Source organism: Portunus trituberculatus, chromosome 43, assembly GCF_017591435.1.
Source record: "Portunus trituberculatus isolate SZX2019 chromosome 43, ASM1759143v1, whole genome shotgun sequence".
In the NCBI taxonomy this organism is placed as follows: Eukaryota; Metazoa; Arthropoda; class Malacostraca; order Decapoda; family Portunidae; genus Portunus; species Portunus trituberculatus.
This window is the reverse complement of record NC_059297.1, coordinates 24,592,535-24,614,168: the sequence shown is the minus strand read 5'-3', so window position 1 is coordinate 24,614,168 and position 21,634 is coordinate 24,592,535. Positions and strand designations below refer to the sequence as shown.

At 42.8% G+C, this 21,634-nt stretch overlaps 1 protein-coding gene across 1 annotated transcript in view; it reads right to left on the bottom strand.

Moving 5' to 3' along the window:
* The window catches only part of LOC123518428, a 152,422-nt gene that overhangs the window by 43,016 nt on the left and 87,772 nt on the right, over positions 1-21,634 (bottom strand). Inside the window, 3 exon segments of the mRNA XM_045279244.1 lie at positions 12,606-12,611; positions 19,499-19,841; positions 20,125-20,466. Coding sequence (XP_045135179.1) covers positions 12,606-12,611; positions 19,499-19,541 — 49 coding nt within the window. The 5' untranslated portion in view covers positions 19,542-19,841; positions 20,125-20,466.

Sequence of the window (21,634 nt, the reverse complement as noted above, 5' to 3'; positions counted from 1 at the left end):
TGTAAGACCTAAATTGTTATGTTATTACTAGTTTTTATTGTTATTATTATTATTATTATTATTATTATTATTATTATTATTATTGTTACTATTGTTATTATTATTATTATTATTATTATTATCATCATCATCATCATCATCATCATCATCATCATCATCATCATAGTCATTATTATTGTTATGTGGGCCAGGAAATTTCAAACACCTTATTATCACAAGTAAACAAACTTTCCCGTATTGCATGACCGTATCGTCACGCTGAACATAGTAGCACTGCACACAGAGACGTCATACCCCAGTGATATTTGATAAGCCAAAGTGAATTACCTGGGTTTTAAGTGCTGGAGGAAGATTCCGCACCTTCGCTATACATTGTCTTGAGAACCTTAACCTTGGACTGTTGTGTGGATATAAGGCCGAAGCGTTTCAGAGTCAATCAGTCAATCACGAGGGGCATACGCCGGGGGGCGCGTCGCCACTTCAGGCGGTCACGCCTCGCAAGTCTCCATGCAGGTTCCGTGCCAAGTAACTCCCAGCAGGAGGCATCGACTTGCCGCAGCCATGAGTTCTGTGGACGTCCCCTTGGTTTCCTCCATACTGAGTTATCCTTTTCGGAGACAACCAGATATGCAGGATCGGCTTCCGGGTAGCGTGCCACATGCCCATATAGTCGCAGTTGGCGTTGACGGACTATGCTGGTAACCGGCCTTGAATCAGTCTCACGGAGCAATCGCTGATTTGACACAGTCATACCAGCGGTACCCCATGATCCTGCGAAGGCATCTAGTACCAAAGACATCAATTCGCCTCTTCAGCTCGGTGTTCAGTGTTCATGTCTCACAACCGTAGAGTGAGACAGGGATCACCAGCGACTTGAAGATGCGAATCTTCGTCCGTCTGCACAGGTACCGACAACGCCAAACACTCGTGTTGAGCGAGTATTGTGCTGAAAAACTGGAATCACGAAAGCATCGCTAGGGATTTGCAGACCACGAAGAGACCAAAACGTGACCGCTTATCCCAAGTGGTTCATGTCCTTTCCTTTGGCCTAAGTGTGCACATGTGCTCGTAACTCCTCACCTAGTGGTCTCTAACAGGAACGAATCTCCACAATGACACCACATATATAGTCAAGAGACTCCCTCCTGGACAATGATTCACGATCTAAGTGAGCTTCCTTTATACATCGCAGCAAAGACTCGAGACAGACGATCAGAACCGCTGAAAATAATGACGGAAGGGGTCTGTTGAGGCTGGCTTGGTAGAGATAGGATTAGATTGCTAAAATGACGTATAGAAACCCTCTTTTCTATGATTTGAACCATTTTCAAGAGGGAGGCTTCAACATACTTATCCTTCGAATTTTCGATTATCCTTTTTTGACCTTCATTTGAGGGAATGGGACTTTAGAGTGTTCTTTTTTTTCATTTTGCTGTTTTCCTTGGCCTGTGCCACTCTTGCGTTAGAAAGGAATAAATAAGTAAATGATATCCTCTACTGGAGCCTGAATAGAGAAGAAGTCTGTTTTTTTTTTTTTTATGGAGTGGTTAGACTACTACTACTACTACTACTACTACTACTACTACTACTACTACTACTACTACTACTACTACTACTACTACTACTACTACAATTCAAGTAATGGCGCACTCTAAAAGCTTTGTACTGCTCTTCCCTTCCCTCCTACCTTTCTCCCTGCCCCGCCACGCCTGCCGCCACTTTTTTTATTTCTCTGACCATCATTATTTTCTCCTCGTTAGCCTCCAGCGGGCGGGAAACAGGCTCCGTTATGGGAAAAAATTGAATTGCCTTTTCCTTTCGCTCTCTGCGGTTGTTTGTGGCAGAATGCTGATCGGGAACATTTTTGACTGATTTTTTACTCTGAAGCTTAACGAGATGTATGGTTCAATTTTCTACTGAGATTGAGGGGATTGTTTGTATGTATGTATATACTGTATGTATCTAGGTATGTATATGCGCGTTATGTGCACGTAAACCTACAGACACACACACACACACACACACACACACACACACACACACACACACACACACACACACACACACACACACACACACACACACACACACACACACACACAAAAAAAAAAAAAACAGCCATACCTACCTATGATATATACATACACCTATAAATATAAACATACATACATACATACGTACACACAGATAGTAAATCTATTCACATACGTAGGTGTGTGTGTGTGTGTGTGTGTGTTCGAGTCAATCTGTCAATCTGTCTGTCTATTAGTATATTTGTGTGTGGACGGGCTTTCCTATCTAAAACAAAAATCAAAAGTTGTAAGAAAAACCTACACTGGGCCCCCACTTGTCCCTGCCTGGCCCTTGATCAGCACAACACAGCGAGCACAAAGTCTTGAGGTAACTTCCTGCTGGGTCGATACGCTTCCCACTTTCGGCCCCATCCAGTTATCACTCTCCCTCGTCTCTCACTTCCTGGTGCACCTAAACATTGGGGGCAGGGGGTGGGGGAGGTGTGAAGGCGTAGTGGTAGAGGTAGTAGTAGTAGTGGTTGTGGTAGTGGTGGTAATTTGTTGTTAATGTGGTAGTGGTGGTAGTATTGTTATTATTAGTGTGATGGTAGTAATTTTTCGTCATTATAGTTTGGTATTGCTGTGGCTCTTGTTGTAATAGTTGTAGCTTTATTATTACTAGTAGTAGTAGTAGTAGTAGTAGTAGTAGTAGTAGTTGCAGCAGCAGTAGGTGTTGTATAAATGGAAGTAGTAGTATCAGTAGCTGTAGTAGTTGTAGAAGAAGCAATAGTACGTGTAGTAGCAAAAGTACTAATATTTTCAGAAGCAATAATAGTATCAGTAGAAGTCGCCGCAGTAAGAAAGAATGAGGAGTAATAGCAAAGGTATTATTAGTGAGGAGAGAGTAGGAATATAGACGAATAGTTCTGAGATAGCGTGTATTTCTAAGTGTCGGGAAGCGGCCGAGCTCAAAGGTTGGGTCTTCAGCACACTACGCCATGACACCACCACAGCACCGCTCAGCAAGCCATCTCTGCCTCGCCTTTGTTAAGTGCCTGCCAGGTCACTGCGCTCGCTTTTTCCCTCCTTGCATGACACTCCCTTCTTGTTATTTTCTCCCCTTTTGCACAAGTCCATCTCTCTCCCTCTCTCGTTCCCTCTCTCTCTCTCTCTCTCTCTCTCTCTCTCTCTCTCTCTCTCTCTCTCTCTCTCTCTCTCTCTCTCTCTCTCTCTCTCTCTCTCTCTCTCTCTCTCTCTCTCGCTGACACTTCATTCTTTCCTATCAATTTTGTGAAAACTGCGCGTTTTTTTTTTTATCGTTCTAAAATAAATCGCGGGTTGTAATCTGGCCAGACATTATGAGAAAATTACAAACTAGTTTAAATATGAAATATTATGCGCCTTATAACTTGCAAAAGAATCATGGAAACGTGGAGAGAGAGAGAGAGAGAGAGAGAGAGAGAGAGAGAGAGAGAGAGAGTCACAAACACAGCTCAATTTTATAATTCCTCCTCCTCCATTAGTATTCTGTTTAATTTAATACTTTCCCGTTAATATAATTCCTACCACCACTATGTATTATTATTATTATTATTATTATTATTATTATTATTATTATTATTATTATTATTATTATCATGACGGCATGTGTTCCAGCGGCGCGTAATGTGTCCTGAGCCTCATTCACCTAATTAGCAAGGACGACTGATACAGGCCAGACGTGTGTAATAATTAGTGATTCCTTTTTATTGTATGTGGCTCTTCATTAAGCGATAAGAGGGTTAAGTTTCGGGCAGTCAGTAGTGGCTGTTATGGTAGTAGTAGTAATGGTAGTGGTGGTGGTGGTAGTAGTGGTTGTTGTTGACGTGAAGAAGAAAAAGAGAGAAGAAATAGCACAAACACTGGAAGAAGAAGAAGAAGAAGAAGAAGAAGAAGAAAGTAGTAGCAATAGTAGTAGTAGTAGTAGTAGTAGTAGCAGTAGAAATAGTAGAACAATAACATTACCACCACCACCACTACCACCACCCATTGGAGCGTGGAAGCCAAGTAAACACCAGTGTGGAGCATTATTAGATGGGACAGGGCTCAGTGGCTGCCTCCCTTCCCTGCCACCCTGCCACCGCTACCTGCCCTCCTGGCCACCCTGCCCCCTGCCACCCTGCCCCCTGCCTCCTGACTCCCCGTGCTCGTGGCCATTACTTTCTTGAGAGTGTGCATGCCGCCCTAATTGGCTTAAGTTGAACTGCAGTGTTGCGAAATGTCTTCAGAGAGAGAGAGAGAGAGAGAGAGAGAGCCCTGCAACTTATTTTTCTCTAATGCCTAAATGAATATGATTCTTGAGAATTGTTAGTTATCATTATTATTACTATTATTATTGTTATTATTTCTATTATTATTATTATTATTATTATTATTATTATTATTATTATATCATCATCATCATCATCATCATCATCATCATCATTATCATCATTACTATCCCCACTGGTAATACTGTCACACCAACAGTAGTGGCAACAGTGTGGGTGGCCAGATCAGTGCAGGATGCTGGCAGCACTTTCACGCCCCCGGTGAGGCGTGATGGGCAGGTGTGGTCGTTCAGTGCTTACCCGGTGCCTCGATTTGTCAGAAACACTTTTTTGTTCTTGGTTCACATAGAAAAATAGGATGTTTTATGTATTTCTTGCACGTGTGGTAGGCAGAGTGTTGTCGTCAGTAATGTTGTGAGTGTTGCAGGTTAGGTAGTGGTAGGAAGGTAGATGCTTGCCTCAGTGAATCCTGTATATTTTTCTATGTTAGAGTGGCACTGGCCAAGGCAACAGAATTTATGAGAAGGTCCAATTAGATGCCGGTCTCTAATTTAGTGGTCTGTTTGTATGCGTATGTAATGTCAGCACTCACGCTCCTCCGGTGCACTTAATTACTCCGTGTGCTTCTATTAGAGTTGACATTTCCAAAAGTCCTTTAGTGCACCAGGAAGTAGAATGAACAAACATTTGATTACCGTGTCAAAAAGAGAGCGCGCACTTTTGAAACGCAATATTTATCCCAGTGATGTAAATATAAAAAAGTTGAAAAGCAGTGACTATGTGGCGCGGCAGATAGCATCAGGAAACAGGTATTATTTGGCCGGAACCTCCCGCCAGGCTGTGTTGACGGTGAGAACTGAGGTTGTGCAAGGCGAGCCGGAAGCCAAATAACCTACCATGCTTATTACACCGTTTTCTTCTTTGTTGCTCATCCTCTTCGAATATACACTTAGCCTATTTTTTGTACGATTTCCAGCAGATCGTGACTTAGTATCACGGAAAACACAAAACACAGTGAGGGTAAGAGCCATTACTCGACTTTAGGATCAATACTGTGTATGAGTGTCGGTGATATTTGAACACCACTATCTTCACCTTACAGACTGTGCCGCCCTTCACCGCGACCCTCCGCCAGGCAGATGCTTAGGCCCGGGTCGTGGCATGTAACCTTTAGTAACGCAACACCGGGAGGGACGTGAGAGTGGCCAGGTGGAGGAGTTCCGGGCCGCTGCTGCTAGAGGTGACGAGGTGACCAGCCACCCAACGCCTAACACGGTCACCAGCAGATCCGGCGAGAAATGATGTCACAGATTTCATTAACCTTCAGTCAGCAGACACAATTACGTTTCCTGCTCCTTTTAACTCGTCACACGTATCGGTATTGAGTTAATGTATCAGAAACTCGTGGCATCGCTTCTGGATATACACTTCACGCCGAGGGAGGATAAAATACACGTTGTCTGTAATGTTTCTGGTTTTATAAGTAGTATATGCATGAACATTCAAGACGGAGGATTACGTGACAGTTTGGCTTGTCATAGGTAGTACGTGTTGCGGATATGTTAGTGGTAGACAGTAAGGGAGTATAAAACAGACACTTTTTCGTTGCCTCCCTCATTTGTTTCTTCTCTCTTACAAGTTGGTTGTTTTGGGATGTTTTGCTTCTCATGCACTAATGAATCTGAAATTTGTGACCTTATTTTTGACATGACTTTTCTTTTAACAAATGGGAAGAATCTTGCTCATACTCGTACATATTTTCTAATGCATCCAATTTTAAAAGGTAACATAAAATTAACGTAATGCGAAAAGGCAACAGTGCATTGTCTTGCTGAGGAAGTAGTTAAGGTGCAGATGAGAAAACCAGAACGTCTTGAATAATTTGCAAACCAAGAACACTCCAGCTTAATTACGCGGGTACTTATTATGCGGCTCCCTGATAACGTCCCACACCTTTCCTTACCTCGTCTCTACCGCCCATCATTTATCGCGCACCGCCACATGGTCTTGATTTTCAGGCTGATTTTGATAGGATTCGTTCAGCAGTTGTCTTTCTTTATTATTCTTAGCCATTTCGGTGATGTTTGCATTTATTTACTTAATTGTTTATTGCTATTTTTTATTTTATTTTACCTTTTTATATGTTTTTCTTAATTATTTTTTGTCTTGTTGCTTTCTTTGATAGTTTCCGGCAGTGTTAGGGACCTTATGTGTAGTATGGGTGTGAAAATTTGCTGGTTGAGTAAATAATCTTGCTTATTTCTAACATTTTTTAAGCAGGTGGTTGATTTAGTGACCTTATTTAGTTTAGATTTCAGTTGGTCTTAAAGTTTCCAAGGTGTTCTGTTGACCTTCCTCCATCGTCTACTTAGCCAACCTGTTCTACGCAATGATCTTATATGTATTACTATCCCTCCTTATCAAGTAACCCCACAACCTAACCTAACGTTACCTTACCTTATCTTACTTTACCTTATAATCTACCTAATCAAACTTAACCAAACGTAACATTACACACATTTTTTCCCCTCCTTCTCTTGACCCTCCACTACATTTCATCAACCCTGAACTTCAAAAGAGAGCGATGGTACTAGTGGCATCACGAAAGACACTCAAGTTGATGCAAAAATATGTGACTCTTACGTTGATTAGGGAAGGAAAAGGTCCAGCCCAATTCCCCATTCGTCTTATTATAACCTGCCCTCTTCGCCCGTTGTTTGTCTAGGTGAACTCGGCGCCTCACCCTGTGTAAGCTAGACACTCGTAATTATTTTACCTCACACCTCAGTAGAGTAATTTAGAGTGTAGTGAAAGGTGTGTTATGTTATGTTAGTTGAGAGAGAGAGAGAGAGAGAGAGAGAGAGAGAGAGAGAGAGAGAGATTTTCTTGTTTTGCCCCTCTCTCTCTCTCTCTCTCTCTCTCTCTCTCTCTCTCTCTCTCTCTCTCTCTCTCTCTCTCGTGATCATGTCCGTGTGCAGTCTCTCTCTCTCTCCGGTCGTGATCATGTCCGTGTGCAGTAGCAGTAAACACACACACACACACACACACACACACACACACACACACACACACACACACACACACACACACACACACACACACACACACACACACACACACACACACACACACACGATAACAATAAATGCAAATCTCTCTTTATAAATAGAACACAAATTGAATATACCACTCATTTTTTTCTCCCTTAAAAGTTTTCCCGAAGCGCGATGAAGGAGTAATGAAGCACCACGTGATTAATGCCCCAATTAGTAAGACTTTTCCTGGCGTTAGTGCGTGGCGGGACCATATGACGGACAGCTGTGTGGAGGGAGGGTCGGGTGTGGGAGAGGAAGGGAGACGTGGTGAAAAAAAGGGAGAGGCGGGATAGGGAGGCAGGTACTGGATGTGTGACGTTTAGGGGAGAGGGATGAGGGATGAGGAGAGGCAGGTACTCAAGTAATCTGCTTTTTCTTTCCCTTTTTCAGTCTCTTAAATTAAATCCACAGGTTTAATTCCCAGGAGGAGCTGAGCGGCTCTACACACACACACACACACACACACACACACACACACACACACACACACACACACACACACACACACACACACACACACACACACACACACACACACACACTGTTGCGCCTCCAGCTTGTCTTGACGGAAATGAAATTCTGGAGTCGTTTGTGTGTAGTGTATAGTCATTTCTTTTCCTTTTGTTTCTCGCGTAGGATCGTTTTGATTTATGGTGAGCGTGATTTGATATGAAAGGGAGAAAGGGACCGTGTGTTGGATCGTATCCACTCGTTTATACCAATGTGTTGATATATACTAGCCGTAACTTGAAAAAATGAAAAAAAAAAATAAAGGACGTGTTATTTAAGTATGTATCGTTTAGCAAGATACAGCATTAATTTAGCGTGTTCTCGACTTGAAAGGAGTGAAAAAAATTATAATAATAATATAATAGAGTTATTACGTAAACCTATATAGTTAAGATATGAGACTAATATTATTGAGGATACTCAAAACTTGAAGGAAGATACAAAAAAAAAATAAAAAGAGAAAACCGCTTGAGTTACTTTGTAAACTTGTATCGCCCAGCAAGTTATGGTGATGGTTTTAGCGTAACTGGAACCTGATGGGGAAAGGAAGCACCAGTTATTGAGTAAACTTGCATGATGATAAAGACGTAGTTACTGACCGCTAATTGATTGAGGAAGAGAACAGCGTACAGAGGAATCCCCGATAAAGCGTTAATGTTTACTGAATTAAAAGAGACACGTGTGAATTCTAACGTTACCACAGGGCTCATGAAAGTCACTTTAGTACGTACATATATATATATATATATATATATATATATATATATATATATATATATATATATATATATATATATATATATATATATATATATATATATATAGTTGACGGTAAGGAGAGATACAATGATCCTTATTAACAAAGAAAAAGCCTTGATTCATCCAGAATACTTTTACACGATTAGTCACAAACTGAAGCATCATTTACTCATAGTGATTCGAAGATACTGTAACCTGCACTCCAAACTCTTACTTATCTACTTCTGTCAATCTGAAGTCCTCTGATCTGTTGACTGATTCCCTTTCATGTATATAAGCAATACGTAGTGATGCTACTTAGCCACCCTGTGTACTTGTGATTTATCCCTCCCTCCCCCATGCCCTGACAAAGGACAATAGTTTTGAGTTAAGAGTAGGGTCCCTGTGTGAATGAAACGTGTATGGAATTCTGAGTAAGTGTACAATGTTATTTCTTTGTTGAAATAAAAAAAAAATATATATATATATATATATATATATATATATATATATATATATATATATATATATATATATATATATATAATAAAATAAACTACATTAATTAAATAAAAATTGTATATTTATAAATAACAAAACTGAAATAAAAAAGTTTAAAAATAAAAAAAATAGCAAAAATGGCCCAATAACCATGCCAGGGTAATGGCAAAAAAAAAAAAAAAAAAAAGTTTGTCTCCTTGAAAAACCTGATAGCTGGTAGATTCTCAGCCGATCAGGGACTTCAGATTTAAAGGAAAACATTAACAGATGCATTATTCAATTTCAAATAAAGGAAAGTAAACAGACAGAGCCGTAGTGATCCACACTGACGCCGCTTTTCTCTACAGGTGTTCACGGCGATACGGAAGTTCGAGCTCCCTGCCAACGGAGAGGTAAGTCACTGTTGCAAGTGTTTCCAGGTATGGCGATGCAATAGAAATAAATGGAAATAAAATCTAACTCGCTATGAGATGCAAAATAATTCTTCACTTTTCAAAGTCAGAGTCGAGTGAAGGAGAAGAAAAGATGTTAGTTCCCCTTGGCGTTCGTTTGAAGTTATTTCAAATGGAAAATGTTATCTTTAGCTACGTGGCTGGCTGAGGCGTAGATGGTTTGCTCTCCTCCTCCTCCTCCTCCTCCTCCTCCTCCTCCTCCTCCTCCTCCTCCTCCTCCTCCTCCTCCTCCTCCTCCTCCTCCTCCTCCTCCTCCTCCTCCTCCTCCTCCTCCTCCTCCTCCTCCTCCTCCTCCTCCTCCTCCTCCTCCTCCTCTTTTGCGTGTTCCAGAGGAGTCCAAAATACAGTAAGGAATCTAAACACGCAAGGTTATTCTCAAGACAAAAAAAAAATAATACAACAACTTGGGTTCTTTCGTCTGTGTGTGCGTGTTTCATATGAATGAATGTATTTGCAGAAGCCCACCCACTGCCTCAAGAAATTAAGTGGCCACCAGCGTTGTTCCCAGATAAATGAAAATGAGAGAGAAAAATGTGAAAAAAAATATATCCATTTTCATAACTGCATAGCCGCGAGTTTGGTGTGTAAAGTTAAGTTGGAGGGAGAGAAAAGTTGGGAATGTTTCAAAGGGAAAAGTTCATTATCTCGCCGGCGGAACAGGCAGCAGGCGTCAGATGAATCAAGAAAGAAACAAAACTTCTCTGCATTGGTTGAAACATTTCCCCGTCAAATAGAATATGTATATAAATAAAGTCGTTGGCTCGGATTTGATGGATCGAAACAGTCTCCAGCTTTTCCGAACGAACGCCGATGGTCTGCAACAAAACTCAATAACTTTACTCATTATATTTGCAAATCTGAATTCCGATATTATTGAATAATGCTTCCAGTGGTGGCCGCCGCCCGCTCCCACCCTTAGGCGCCTCCCATGTCCCTTCCTCCCCTGTCCTGCGCCATTAGGGATCCATCGCCTACTTACCGCCTTTTTAACTTTATCTATCATTCATCAGTATACAAAATTCAAACGCAGTTGTTTTTGTTGTTATTTACCTGAAAGAAAAAAATAGCAGCTCATCATTTTTTCGCTCATTTCTGCTCTTTGTTTCCTTTCTTTCCTGTTCTTTCTCCCGAGACAAAGAAAAGCACTCGGGCTGGCGTGCCGAGAGGCCCTTCCCCGGCGCCTTTATTGGCTCCTTTCTTCTCTGGGACGGAGAATGTATCGTTTTCGTGATAATATAATTTGACGCTGTGTTTGTTCCGTCTACCGTGGATTGAACGACCCGTCCGCCCAAAATAGTGCACGGCGTGAGAGCCTCTGATTAACACACACACACACACACACACACACACACACACACACACACACACACACACACACACACACACACACACACACACACTGCTCATCTGTCATGTACTAGTGGTTATCTAGGACACTACTCTCCAGTTACCATGTTTCCATTACCTACTACTACTACTACTACTACTACTACTACTACTACTACTACTACTACTATTACGAGTATTAAACCAAACTGAAAGGAGTCAGAGAATAGCCAATCAGCATCCAAGAACGTCGTCCGCCCAGTATTGCATGTGTGGGGGAACGTATCAAGTAAGTTTTTTTTTTTTACAATTTTTTTTTCTGCTTTGATGTAGGTTCGCTAAATATCACAAGTTCCCTCTTCTCTCATAAATCTTGTATATCTTTTTAATTTTGTAGTACTGTACTAGTTTCTGCTTTTACTGAGAACTGTTTACACTACTACTACTACTACTACTACTACTACTACTACTACTACTACTACTACTACTACTACTACTACTACTACTACTACTACTACTACTTCGTGCCTTCCTCTCCAAACAATCCTTCCTATTTCCTTTTAGCCACGTCCACGGTGCGTTAGGCAGGACACACACACACACACACACACACACACACACACACACACACACACACACACACACACACACACACACACACACACACACACACACACACACACACACACACACACACACACACACACACACACACACACACACACACACACACACACACACACACACACACACACACACACACACACACACACACACACAGACCAGCGACAGTATCCCCACTTAACTACCACTACAACTCACTCATAACCCCGAGAGTCGACCTTCCTTTATCCATCTTTCACTTTGCACCTTCTAGCTTCACACCCGTTCCCAAAAAAACTCTACCCTCCCTTCCCCTTCCTCGCGCGGCATCACGGAGCAAGGCAGCGTGTGTCCTAGCTACACCATCACACCATCATCACAATCATTACCAGTAACACCATCGTCATACACGCACACACAAACACCCATACACACGCAAACCACACCACACACCACATACAGCCACCACGATTAGCATTAGAAAATAATTATAATGGTAAAAAATAAGAGAAACACACACTGACTGCAGAAAGAACAGTAGTAGTAGTAGTAGTAGTAGTAGTAGTAGTAGATTCTTGTTACAGTCCACAACTAACATTTTCCATAAAAAGACGAAGGAAAACAACAACGAAAAAGAGTTTGATATGAAAGGTCACGATATGCTGCTCTAAACACCCACCACTAGAGGACGTATAAGAATATATAAATACAAGTACAAGTAGTATAGTTATTTAAGGAATAATATATATTGATAATGAGGAAAAAAAAAGGCTTTGAGTACTTTATAGGTTGAGATTAAGGAAAAGATAGATAGTAATTAAAAAAAAGTAAAAGGAAAAGGTTTTATTATTATTTTTTTGGGGGGCGGGTATGATTTGAGAGGCGAAGAGGAAAGGAAAAAAAAATAGTGAGAGAGAAAAAATAAGTAAATAAAGGATAATAATACTGATAATGATAATAATAACGAGGCAGCTAACACACACTCCACCAACATCGATAAAGAGATAGAGAGATATATATATCAAGGCATTGAAAAAAATCAGATAAATTTTCACTTACTGCATGCTTGGGTATTTAGTGTCGGTGTATTGTGACGCAGCGGGGTGGTGAGAAAGACTTCCATCAGTACCAAGCCAACACACACACACACACACACACACACACACACACACACACACACACACACACACACACACACACACACACACACACACACACACATTCATTCATTCATTCATCATTTTACACCACACGCACGTCATGCACTCAACACACTCGCACGCACACGCACACGCATGATTGATCATCTTGCCTCTGGAAATTCTAACAAAAATATCTTCCTCTGAAAATTGGTTAGAAAATGTAAAGAAACACACACAATTTGTCTCTAGTGGTTATATTATTATGCCCTAAGACTAATATTAGATGGGAAACTGTTACTGAGCTAAAGTTACTCTTACAGATAATAAAAAACATAGATTTTTTTTTCTTTTTTCTTTTACTTTAATTGCTTTCTGCTCCTCACGAAATTAAAATGTGGAAAAGATTATTATCATTTTTCTTATATTATACACTTAAGACTTAAGATATGTGTCTCTTCCCTACATAAGTTTGATGTAGTGTTTTTTTTTTTTCTTCTTCTTCTGCTTCTTCTTCTTTTAATACAACATTTAGAAGATACCATGCCTGAAAAAGGGGGAGGGAGGAAAAGGGAGCTCAGGATTCGAAAGTGACCTAATTATTCTGAAAAGCTGTTGTCGCCTCCACCACCACCACCACCATCACCACCACCACCACAACCACCACCACCACTACTATTATCACTAGCATCACCACTATCACATTTACTACCATCAATGCTGCCACTGCCACTGACATTACCATCACCTCCCTAACTACATACCTAACCAATGATTGCGGCCTTTCTCCCTTGTCAACACCATCACCACCATCACCATTATCACCACAACTGCAACTCGATTATATCCAACATCACCATTAAAACAACCAGAATAACTTCTACTACTACCGATGACCATTATACAACTGCATCAATCACCAGACAACACCACTATCAATAACATAGATAACCACGACCACCACCACCACCACCACCACCACATCAACATTCAAAGCACTAATCAACATATTTGCAACTCTCGATTCCCTGTGAGTACTTAATCAATCCATCAACTTTCGGGATTTGCCTCAACGTCCAACTCCATTATTGAAAGTTTTGCTGTGGGTGAGTGTGAGTGCTGAGTGCTGAGTGGTGGGTGCGTGAGAAGCGAGTGGATTGGATGAGCTGGATGGGATTGGATGTTTGAGTGGGTAGGTAGGTAGGTGGGTTGATTAATGGATGAATAATAGATGAAGTGATAAATGATACGTAGTGTGTGTGTGTGTGTGTGTGTGTGTGTGTGTGTGTGTGTGTGTGTGTGTGTATTAGAATGATGTTGGATAAATATGTGAGTGTGTGAGATGTAGCTTTGCAAGTAACGGGAGAAATTGAATGGAAGAGGGAATAAATGAGTGGGTGAGTGAAGTGATTGGTTGAATAAGTGAGTGGGTGAATGAGTCAGTGAATAACCCTATAGATAGAATTCAGAAAAAAAAAAACTTACTCTCAATCACTATCAAACGGTCGAGGATTAACGACGAAAAATTAATTAACAGACGCCGCTTATCCTGGCTGTCTTAGCCATTCCACCACCACCACCACCACCTTTTTTATCAGTATTTTCCTTTCCATCTTAATTTAATAGTTTTAAGAAGTGTTCGTGGGAGACAGTGAGAAACTCTTATCGACTTGTGGGGATTTGAACATAAGCTTGAGTCTGAAACGATGACGCTTTCCACTTAACTAAATGTGTGTGTGTGTGTGTGTGTGTGTGTGTGTGTGTGTGTGTGTGTGTGTGTGTGTGTGTGTGTGTGTATGCTAGCTTCAGCCTTCGCGGTAAATGGCCCTCCTGCTTCACAAACACAGGACACTCGTGGCATCTCCTAGAGTCGCCTTAATTAACAGTCTCATTACAGTCTGTCGTCGAGCCTCACTCAGACTGGCGCGAGGATGAGGGGAGTTGCCAGGATAAGCTAGCTGTGAGGGAGGTGAAAAGCGTACCCTGCCACCTCCTGCTTGTCACGCGATGATGGTAGATGGAGTGTGTGATGCGTGATGTACCTTGTCACTATAACAATATGAACCAAGTTATTATCAGTAAAACTAAAAAAACTACCTCATTATCTCCGCCTCATAGTCGTTGTTTCCACAGTGGATGGCATGTTCTTTATCCGTTCTGTAGATGAAAAGTATTGCGTAATTACTGCGTTGTGATTAATGTTATTCGTTGTATCTATCAATGGCACGGACTAACGAAACTGCTTCATTACATCGGGTCTGAGAATCCTTTTTTGAGTGGAAGGTGTATTATTATGTGGGCAGAAAGGAAGAAAATCAAGAGGCTTTGTTAGGAAGGGTGTGTCTAATGCCTCTAGCCTTCAGCCTCCGCGTTCTTGGGAGGACACTGATGGCGACTGATGGAATCCGTCAGGTGAACACACGAGGCGACGAGGCGCGGGCTGCGAGATATTGGCCATTTTATGTTATTAGGACAGTAATGTGATTTGGTGATGTGTTTCGCTGTATGTTCGGTGTGACATTTATTAGAATGCAATACCAGACGCTGAAACATGTTAGTTATTAAACTGCGACACTGTAAAGGGTGTTTGAAATTCATGCGAGGTTCAGACAGCATCATTATCATTACTACCGTGTGTGTGTGTGTGTGTGTGTGTGTGTGTGTGTGTGTGTGTGTGTGTGTGTGTGTGTGTCCTTGGTTCCCCGAGCACGTGGGGTGCCACTGGCCTTTGAATACCAAAGCGGCCATCAGGATATTAGTGAGCCATTAAGATAAGTAGTCAGTGATCCAGATGTGCTCGTTTTTGTATACTTATTTTATGCATTACCAGAGTGTTTGATCCTAATGGCGCGTGTCGCGGGGCCATTACCTTACAGCGCGTGGCGGTGGTGGTGTTGGCGGCGGCGGCGGAGGTCGCAGGGTGTAAACGCCATCCTGACGTAGTGAATTTTTATTCGACAACCGTTCTAGATGAAATTTTATTCTTGATTTCGTCTTTCAACAGAGAAAATTTTATTCTCAGTTCTACAGATTTTCAATTCTACGGGAAGAATTTGTGAATTGGAGCCTTTTCTCATTTTTAGGATTCTCTGAGGCGAGGAGTGGTACGTGCGAGCTATGGCTCGTGAGGTGGAGAGGCTGTTTGACCCCGCACGGCACCGAGAACTAATTTACGTATTGTTACAGCACGGCTCTGCCACGGAGAGGTCAGGCACTGCAGCGATGATGGGTGTCAGCGACACACTGCATGAAGAAATTGTTGTCTACTCAAGAAACGTTATAATTACACATTTATTCGCCGGTCATTTCAAAGTATTGATTTAAAATAACATAAATGTTTGACAGATTGATGGAATACCTGTTTTACGACCTCCACTCCGCCCGGATGGCATCGCCAGTCACGCTCATATCAAAACACAAACGCGAAAGGCAGCAGTGCATTGCCCCTCATAATTCGAGATGGTCACAAGAGTCCGGCCAACTCCTCTGAGTGCGCGGTGGTGGCTGTATACCACCACCGCACACAGTGCCCTACAAGTAAGGATGGATAACCTTGTTTCCTTCAATATATGACAAATTGTAAACGCATCCCTGAATCTTATGAGCAGAAGTGTTTTACAGCACATGTGTCGCTGTATTTTGGTAGTCGTCATGGTATCGAGGTAGACCCGCTTGGCTATTTAGCGTGTTTGTTATTTTCAATGAGGCGAAACCGTGTCAACGCAAGCAGCCTTGTCTACATTGCTTTCCGATAGCGCATCCGCCATTTTTACCGGTAGCACTTCTACGCATTAACGCTGACGCATTTAGGTACCCGGAAACATGCAAGACTTCTGTCACGCGCCTTTGCTATTGTGTAATATAAGGCGGAATTATCGGCACCGGTGTGATTGTGTTCCCGGAAAGTTGACCAGGGCGTCTGTTAGGAGGAGATAGTGTAAGATTTTGTTTTTATCTTTCTTTATCTAGTGTCACCTAGTACGAGATGGCAGGATTTACAAAACGTTCGTAATTTTTCTTTTCCTTTGTGTCTATTTTTTTCTTCTCTTGGCCATGGTTAGTGAGCAGCATCAGCTCCCCCTTGTTCCCTTCCTCATTTTCCATGCTGAATGATGACAATTCACGTGAAGTATCGTGGCGAGTACAACGCAGCACTGCCTGGCGTGTGGGGGCTGCAGGCGGGACGGATAGCATGTACACCAGCACCGATTAGTATTCCTGCACTGTAAAAAGTTAAAAAAAGTTGTTGTTGGACTCGAAATTTTAAATGGAATGACGAGCAGTCGGTCACCAAAATAGAAAAAAAAAACATATGCCATTAAACTAAACTTGGCGGCAACACACTCACCAAGCGCCGGACGTTGAAAACCTAGTAATTCGCGCGTTTCCGGCAACACGGAGGGAACACAGTTGGTGAGATAAACGGCGGGCGGTGTTCTCAGGCTGCGGAAACTCTTGCCATCACTCACTGTGTTTGGGCCGATCCTGGTGGTGGTGGTGGTGGTGATAATGACGATCTCACCAGAATGACGTGTTTGTTTGCGAGGAAGGGTGAGGTGGATGTGAGGTGAAGGTGAGATGATTTGCTGATGAAAATGATGACCCTGTGGTTCCAATATCCTAATGATAAAGTAGATGAATAAAATGACACCCGCGCCCGAGAGAAAAAGAAAGAAAAAATAAAAGGTGGAGGAAAAAATGTCTGAAAAATGCCAGGAAAACTCTTGACCCAAAAATATTGCTGAGTACCACTTTTCTGATGCCATTTACTCGTATAGCTTTTCTTCCGCACTTTCTTTTATTGCTTGTGCTTGTTTGCAAAGGTGATAGTTTGTGAGGCGATGAGTGGGTGGAGGTGGCGGGCGGTAGGGACAGGCTGGCGGTGATTGGAAAGGAATGATGGGTAGGGTGACAAGGATGTGTAATGCAGTGAGAGATGGCTGAGTGAGTGAAGAGAGAGGGTGTGCAGTGAGCAGCAGGTGACGGAAGGAGTGTGGCGGGTGACTCAGCGTCATGGAAGAAGATGTGTGCGGTGTCACTCATTTGTTCGGTGTGTGTGTGTGTGTGTGTGTGTGTGTGTGTGTGTGTGTGTGTGTGTGTGTGTGTGTGTGTGTTGCAGCCGAACCATTTCCTCAACAAAGAACTGCAAAGGAAAGAAAAAAGAAACACCTAAAGTCAGCACTACCACGAACACAGCCCAGAGAACACTTCATCTCGCTGTTGCTGCTGCTGCTGCTGCTGTTTCTACTGCTCCAAGCCCAAACCCGAACCCGAACCACTTCATCGAGTCTCATTTGAACCTAAACAGATCCGCATCATAAGCCGCTAAGGATTTTTGTTTTTCATTTATATATATATATATATATATATATATATATATATATATATATATATATATATTTTTTTTCGTCATTCGTGACGGTGACTACACGCCGGTAAAGTTAGCGATGTTTCGCCAGGCAACGGACTCGTCAAGTTCGGACGTATAAGTTCGGTCTCGTCCGAAGCGGTCGGAGAGAAAAGAACGTATGTGTGTGCGATTTATCCCTAATAATTCTTTACTGAAATGTGTAATTAGTCTTGCTGATAGAGAGATCATTCTGTTTCGAAATGTAAGGGTGACTATTTTATTCACATCTATATTGTGTTTTTAAATGGGTGGAAACTAAATTACGCCTACATGCTGTTAGGAAGTTATGGCGAGTTTAGTTTTTTGTTTTTAGTGAAAATTACCAAAGTCAAATAATTTATCGAGAGAGTGCATTAATATTAAGGCTTACTTGACGCCCTGCGCCGCGACGCCCTCGGCCAGCTGGGATCTGCCACGCTGGGGGCGCCGCAGCCTCGCTTGCTCCTACCCTGGTGGGTTGGTTTGTTACTCCACGAAGAGACAAGAACTCGAGGTGAATTAAGGTAAGGGTGACGTCACGCAGGGTGTGGGGAAGGGTAGGGTCAGCATAGAACCGAGATCAACGAACAAACAAACAAACAGACAGACAGACAGACAGACATACAGACAGACAGACAAAGAAACATCTGCACGAAGAAGATAATATGTATATATATAGAGAAAAAAAATACCTTGACAAACGAATTCAAACGAAAAACATATAAGTTTGATCGATTTTCCTCACACGCCAAAAAGACATGAACGAAGGGAACTTAAATAATGTGAGGGGAAGGGAGAGCAAGGGAGAGGTGAAGGGAGAGGGAGGACAGGTGAGGGACGCAGGTAACACAATAGGAACAAACTAAAAATGCTCACACAAGACTTTCAAGGACATTGTGTCGTGACTTCCATCTACATAAACTCCCTCGAGGGAGCGGACCTGGTGAGACCGCGGCCAACAAAATGGGTCTCGGAGACTGTTAGTTCTTTTAGTGTGCTTTTGTCTCTCTTTGGTTGTTGCTGTTGTTGTTGTTGTTGTTATTGTTGTTGTTGTTGCTCAAGTCCCTGGATGCGAATATTTCTTTCATTATTGATATTTATTGTGTGACTAAGCATGATTGAAGTTCATATGAGTTCAAGACTGCTAAGACTGTTTTCTGCAATGAATCTTTGAAGTCGTTGGGGTTCTAGGAAGATTGTCTTGAGTTAGTGTGAGACATGACTCCTGGTGGAGGCTGAATGAGGCCTCCGTGCCGGGCCTGTCGGGTCCCGGCTGCGAGGCTGCCCGAGGTGCGTCAGAGAGTGGGGGAGACTCGGGTGTGGTGAGGCGACGGTGCCCTAGAGGCGTGACAACAGCTACGGTGTGGGGCTAGTCAGTGGCAGCTACGAGGCTCGCCTAGGCTACTGCCGGGGCTAGGACTCACCTGCGAGGAGGACGGCGAGGAGCAAGGCCACCTGGGGAGTCATGCTGGCGGCTGGTAGACAGCGGGAGACTAAGAAGAGCTGCCCGGGGCACTACCGCATGCTGGGGGCGGCGCGAGGTGGGGGGCCCGGCCGCCGCCGCCACCGCCACCGCTGGTGCGACACCACCTGGAGGCTCGTACCAGGTCACGGCTCCTCATTACAGGTCACACGCGCGCCTGCTGGGGCCACCTGCCTCCCTCCCCGCCGCTAACACCGCATGGCCCCAGCGCGCCTCTGACCCCGCCACTGAGAACTGACCCTCCAGCACCTGTGACCAGTGGCACCGTGACCTGGCACTGTGACCTGCCAGACGAAGGTCACCACATTAACACAGTCCGACGAACGTCAAGCACCAGACGATGTTACTCTTGATTTTTATTTAGCCAACTTCACTTTTTGGTTTTAATTATTTCTTTTCCTTATTTAGGCCCGAGAAGGACGGGCGGTAAACTGCCGCTTGATTAAAACACTTTTTTTTAACGCCGCACGCGAGGAACGACGGCGGATTTAAGTTTATTCTTTATGTATATATCTATATATTTTGCTTCGCTTTCACTTCTCTATCAAAACCAAACTTTTGACCAACCTTTCAGGAAACACACGCCGGCATCTACATCTACTGAAAAACTCTTTGATGGACGAACAGTCTCGGGAGTCCAGACTTTGTATTCGTGCCTGTTTGCGCCCAGAGGAGGAGCAGGGCCGTGGCACCACCGCGGGGGAAGGAGTGTGGTAATGCTTGGCCTTCAGGAAGGCCGCCCCGCTGCTTTGCTCTCTTGATGCGCCCGTGTCGCTCTCTCTTGCCTGCGTGGATGGCCACTGGAGGCAGTGACGCACCCTGACCGCCGCGGCGTATCTCAGGGGGCTGCCGGGAGGCTGTAAGGGACTCGGCTAGTACATCATGTGCCGCGCCGCCCCCGACACTCTTCTGAAATGAAGGAAACCAGTCTTAGATATTTTGTGTCATACAGAAACCCTCCCTTACACACACACACACACACACACACACACACACACACACACACACACACACACACACACACACACACACACACACACACACACACACATGGAGAGAGAGAGAGAGAGAGAGAGAGAGAGAGAGAGAGCAACAAGGCTGACCCGACCCGGTATTGTGCTGAAAATGTGCTTGAAACTGTGTACAACATCACACAGACAAAATTTGTAGTAATAATGAGTCAGTGCAACAAGGCTGACCCGACCCGGTATTGTGCTGAAAATGTGCTTGAAACTGAAAGGTGATTTGGAATGAGACAAAGAACGAAAAAAAAATATAGTGATGGAGGAGGAGGAGGAGGAGGAGGAGGACAAGCTAACAATGAGAGTGTGGAGACAGGCAAGTCGGTGATATCCGCAAAAGTAACAATAGGAGAGAGAGAGAGAGAGAGAGAGAGAGAGAGAGAGAGAGAGAGAGAGAGAGAGAGAGAGAGAGAGAGAGAGAGAGAGAGAGAGAGAGAGATTTCAGTGACACAATTATAATCAGTGGTCATATTTAATAAAAGATAAAACATGCTTATAGAGACGTTCTTTTCACTTCACAATGATAATAATAGTATTAATAATAATGATAATGATAATAGTATTAATAATAATAATAATAAAAGATGGCAATTGTATATGCAGAAACAAATCAGATATCCTTGTATGTACTTTAATATTATGCATCTGTTGTATTATGAATAGTATCTTTCTTTGCATGTATTTTCTCTTTACCAAGCATTACCGTTCTTTACTTTTTTAACCCTATAACTGCCACCTGCTACATATTTTTTCTACAATCACCAATCACTCTCAAGCATCTCTACGTGTTCTGCTCCCACATCTAATCTTCAAACCTGGTAGAAATTGCAATATTCATTCTTTTTTCACCCACACCTTTCTTACAGTTGGTCACAAGATTTCATAATGGTGGTGATATCTATCTGTCTCGTATCAAATTACTCGCCAGCAAACTTAACCTAACCTTATATGAACGCAGGAGAACAGCACATTACCATAAGAGTCAGCGTTTGTACCGTTCCTTTACAGTTGACAATAATCCAGTATTACACGGCTGATTTCCCTTATAATGCAGC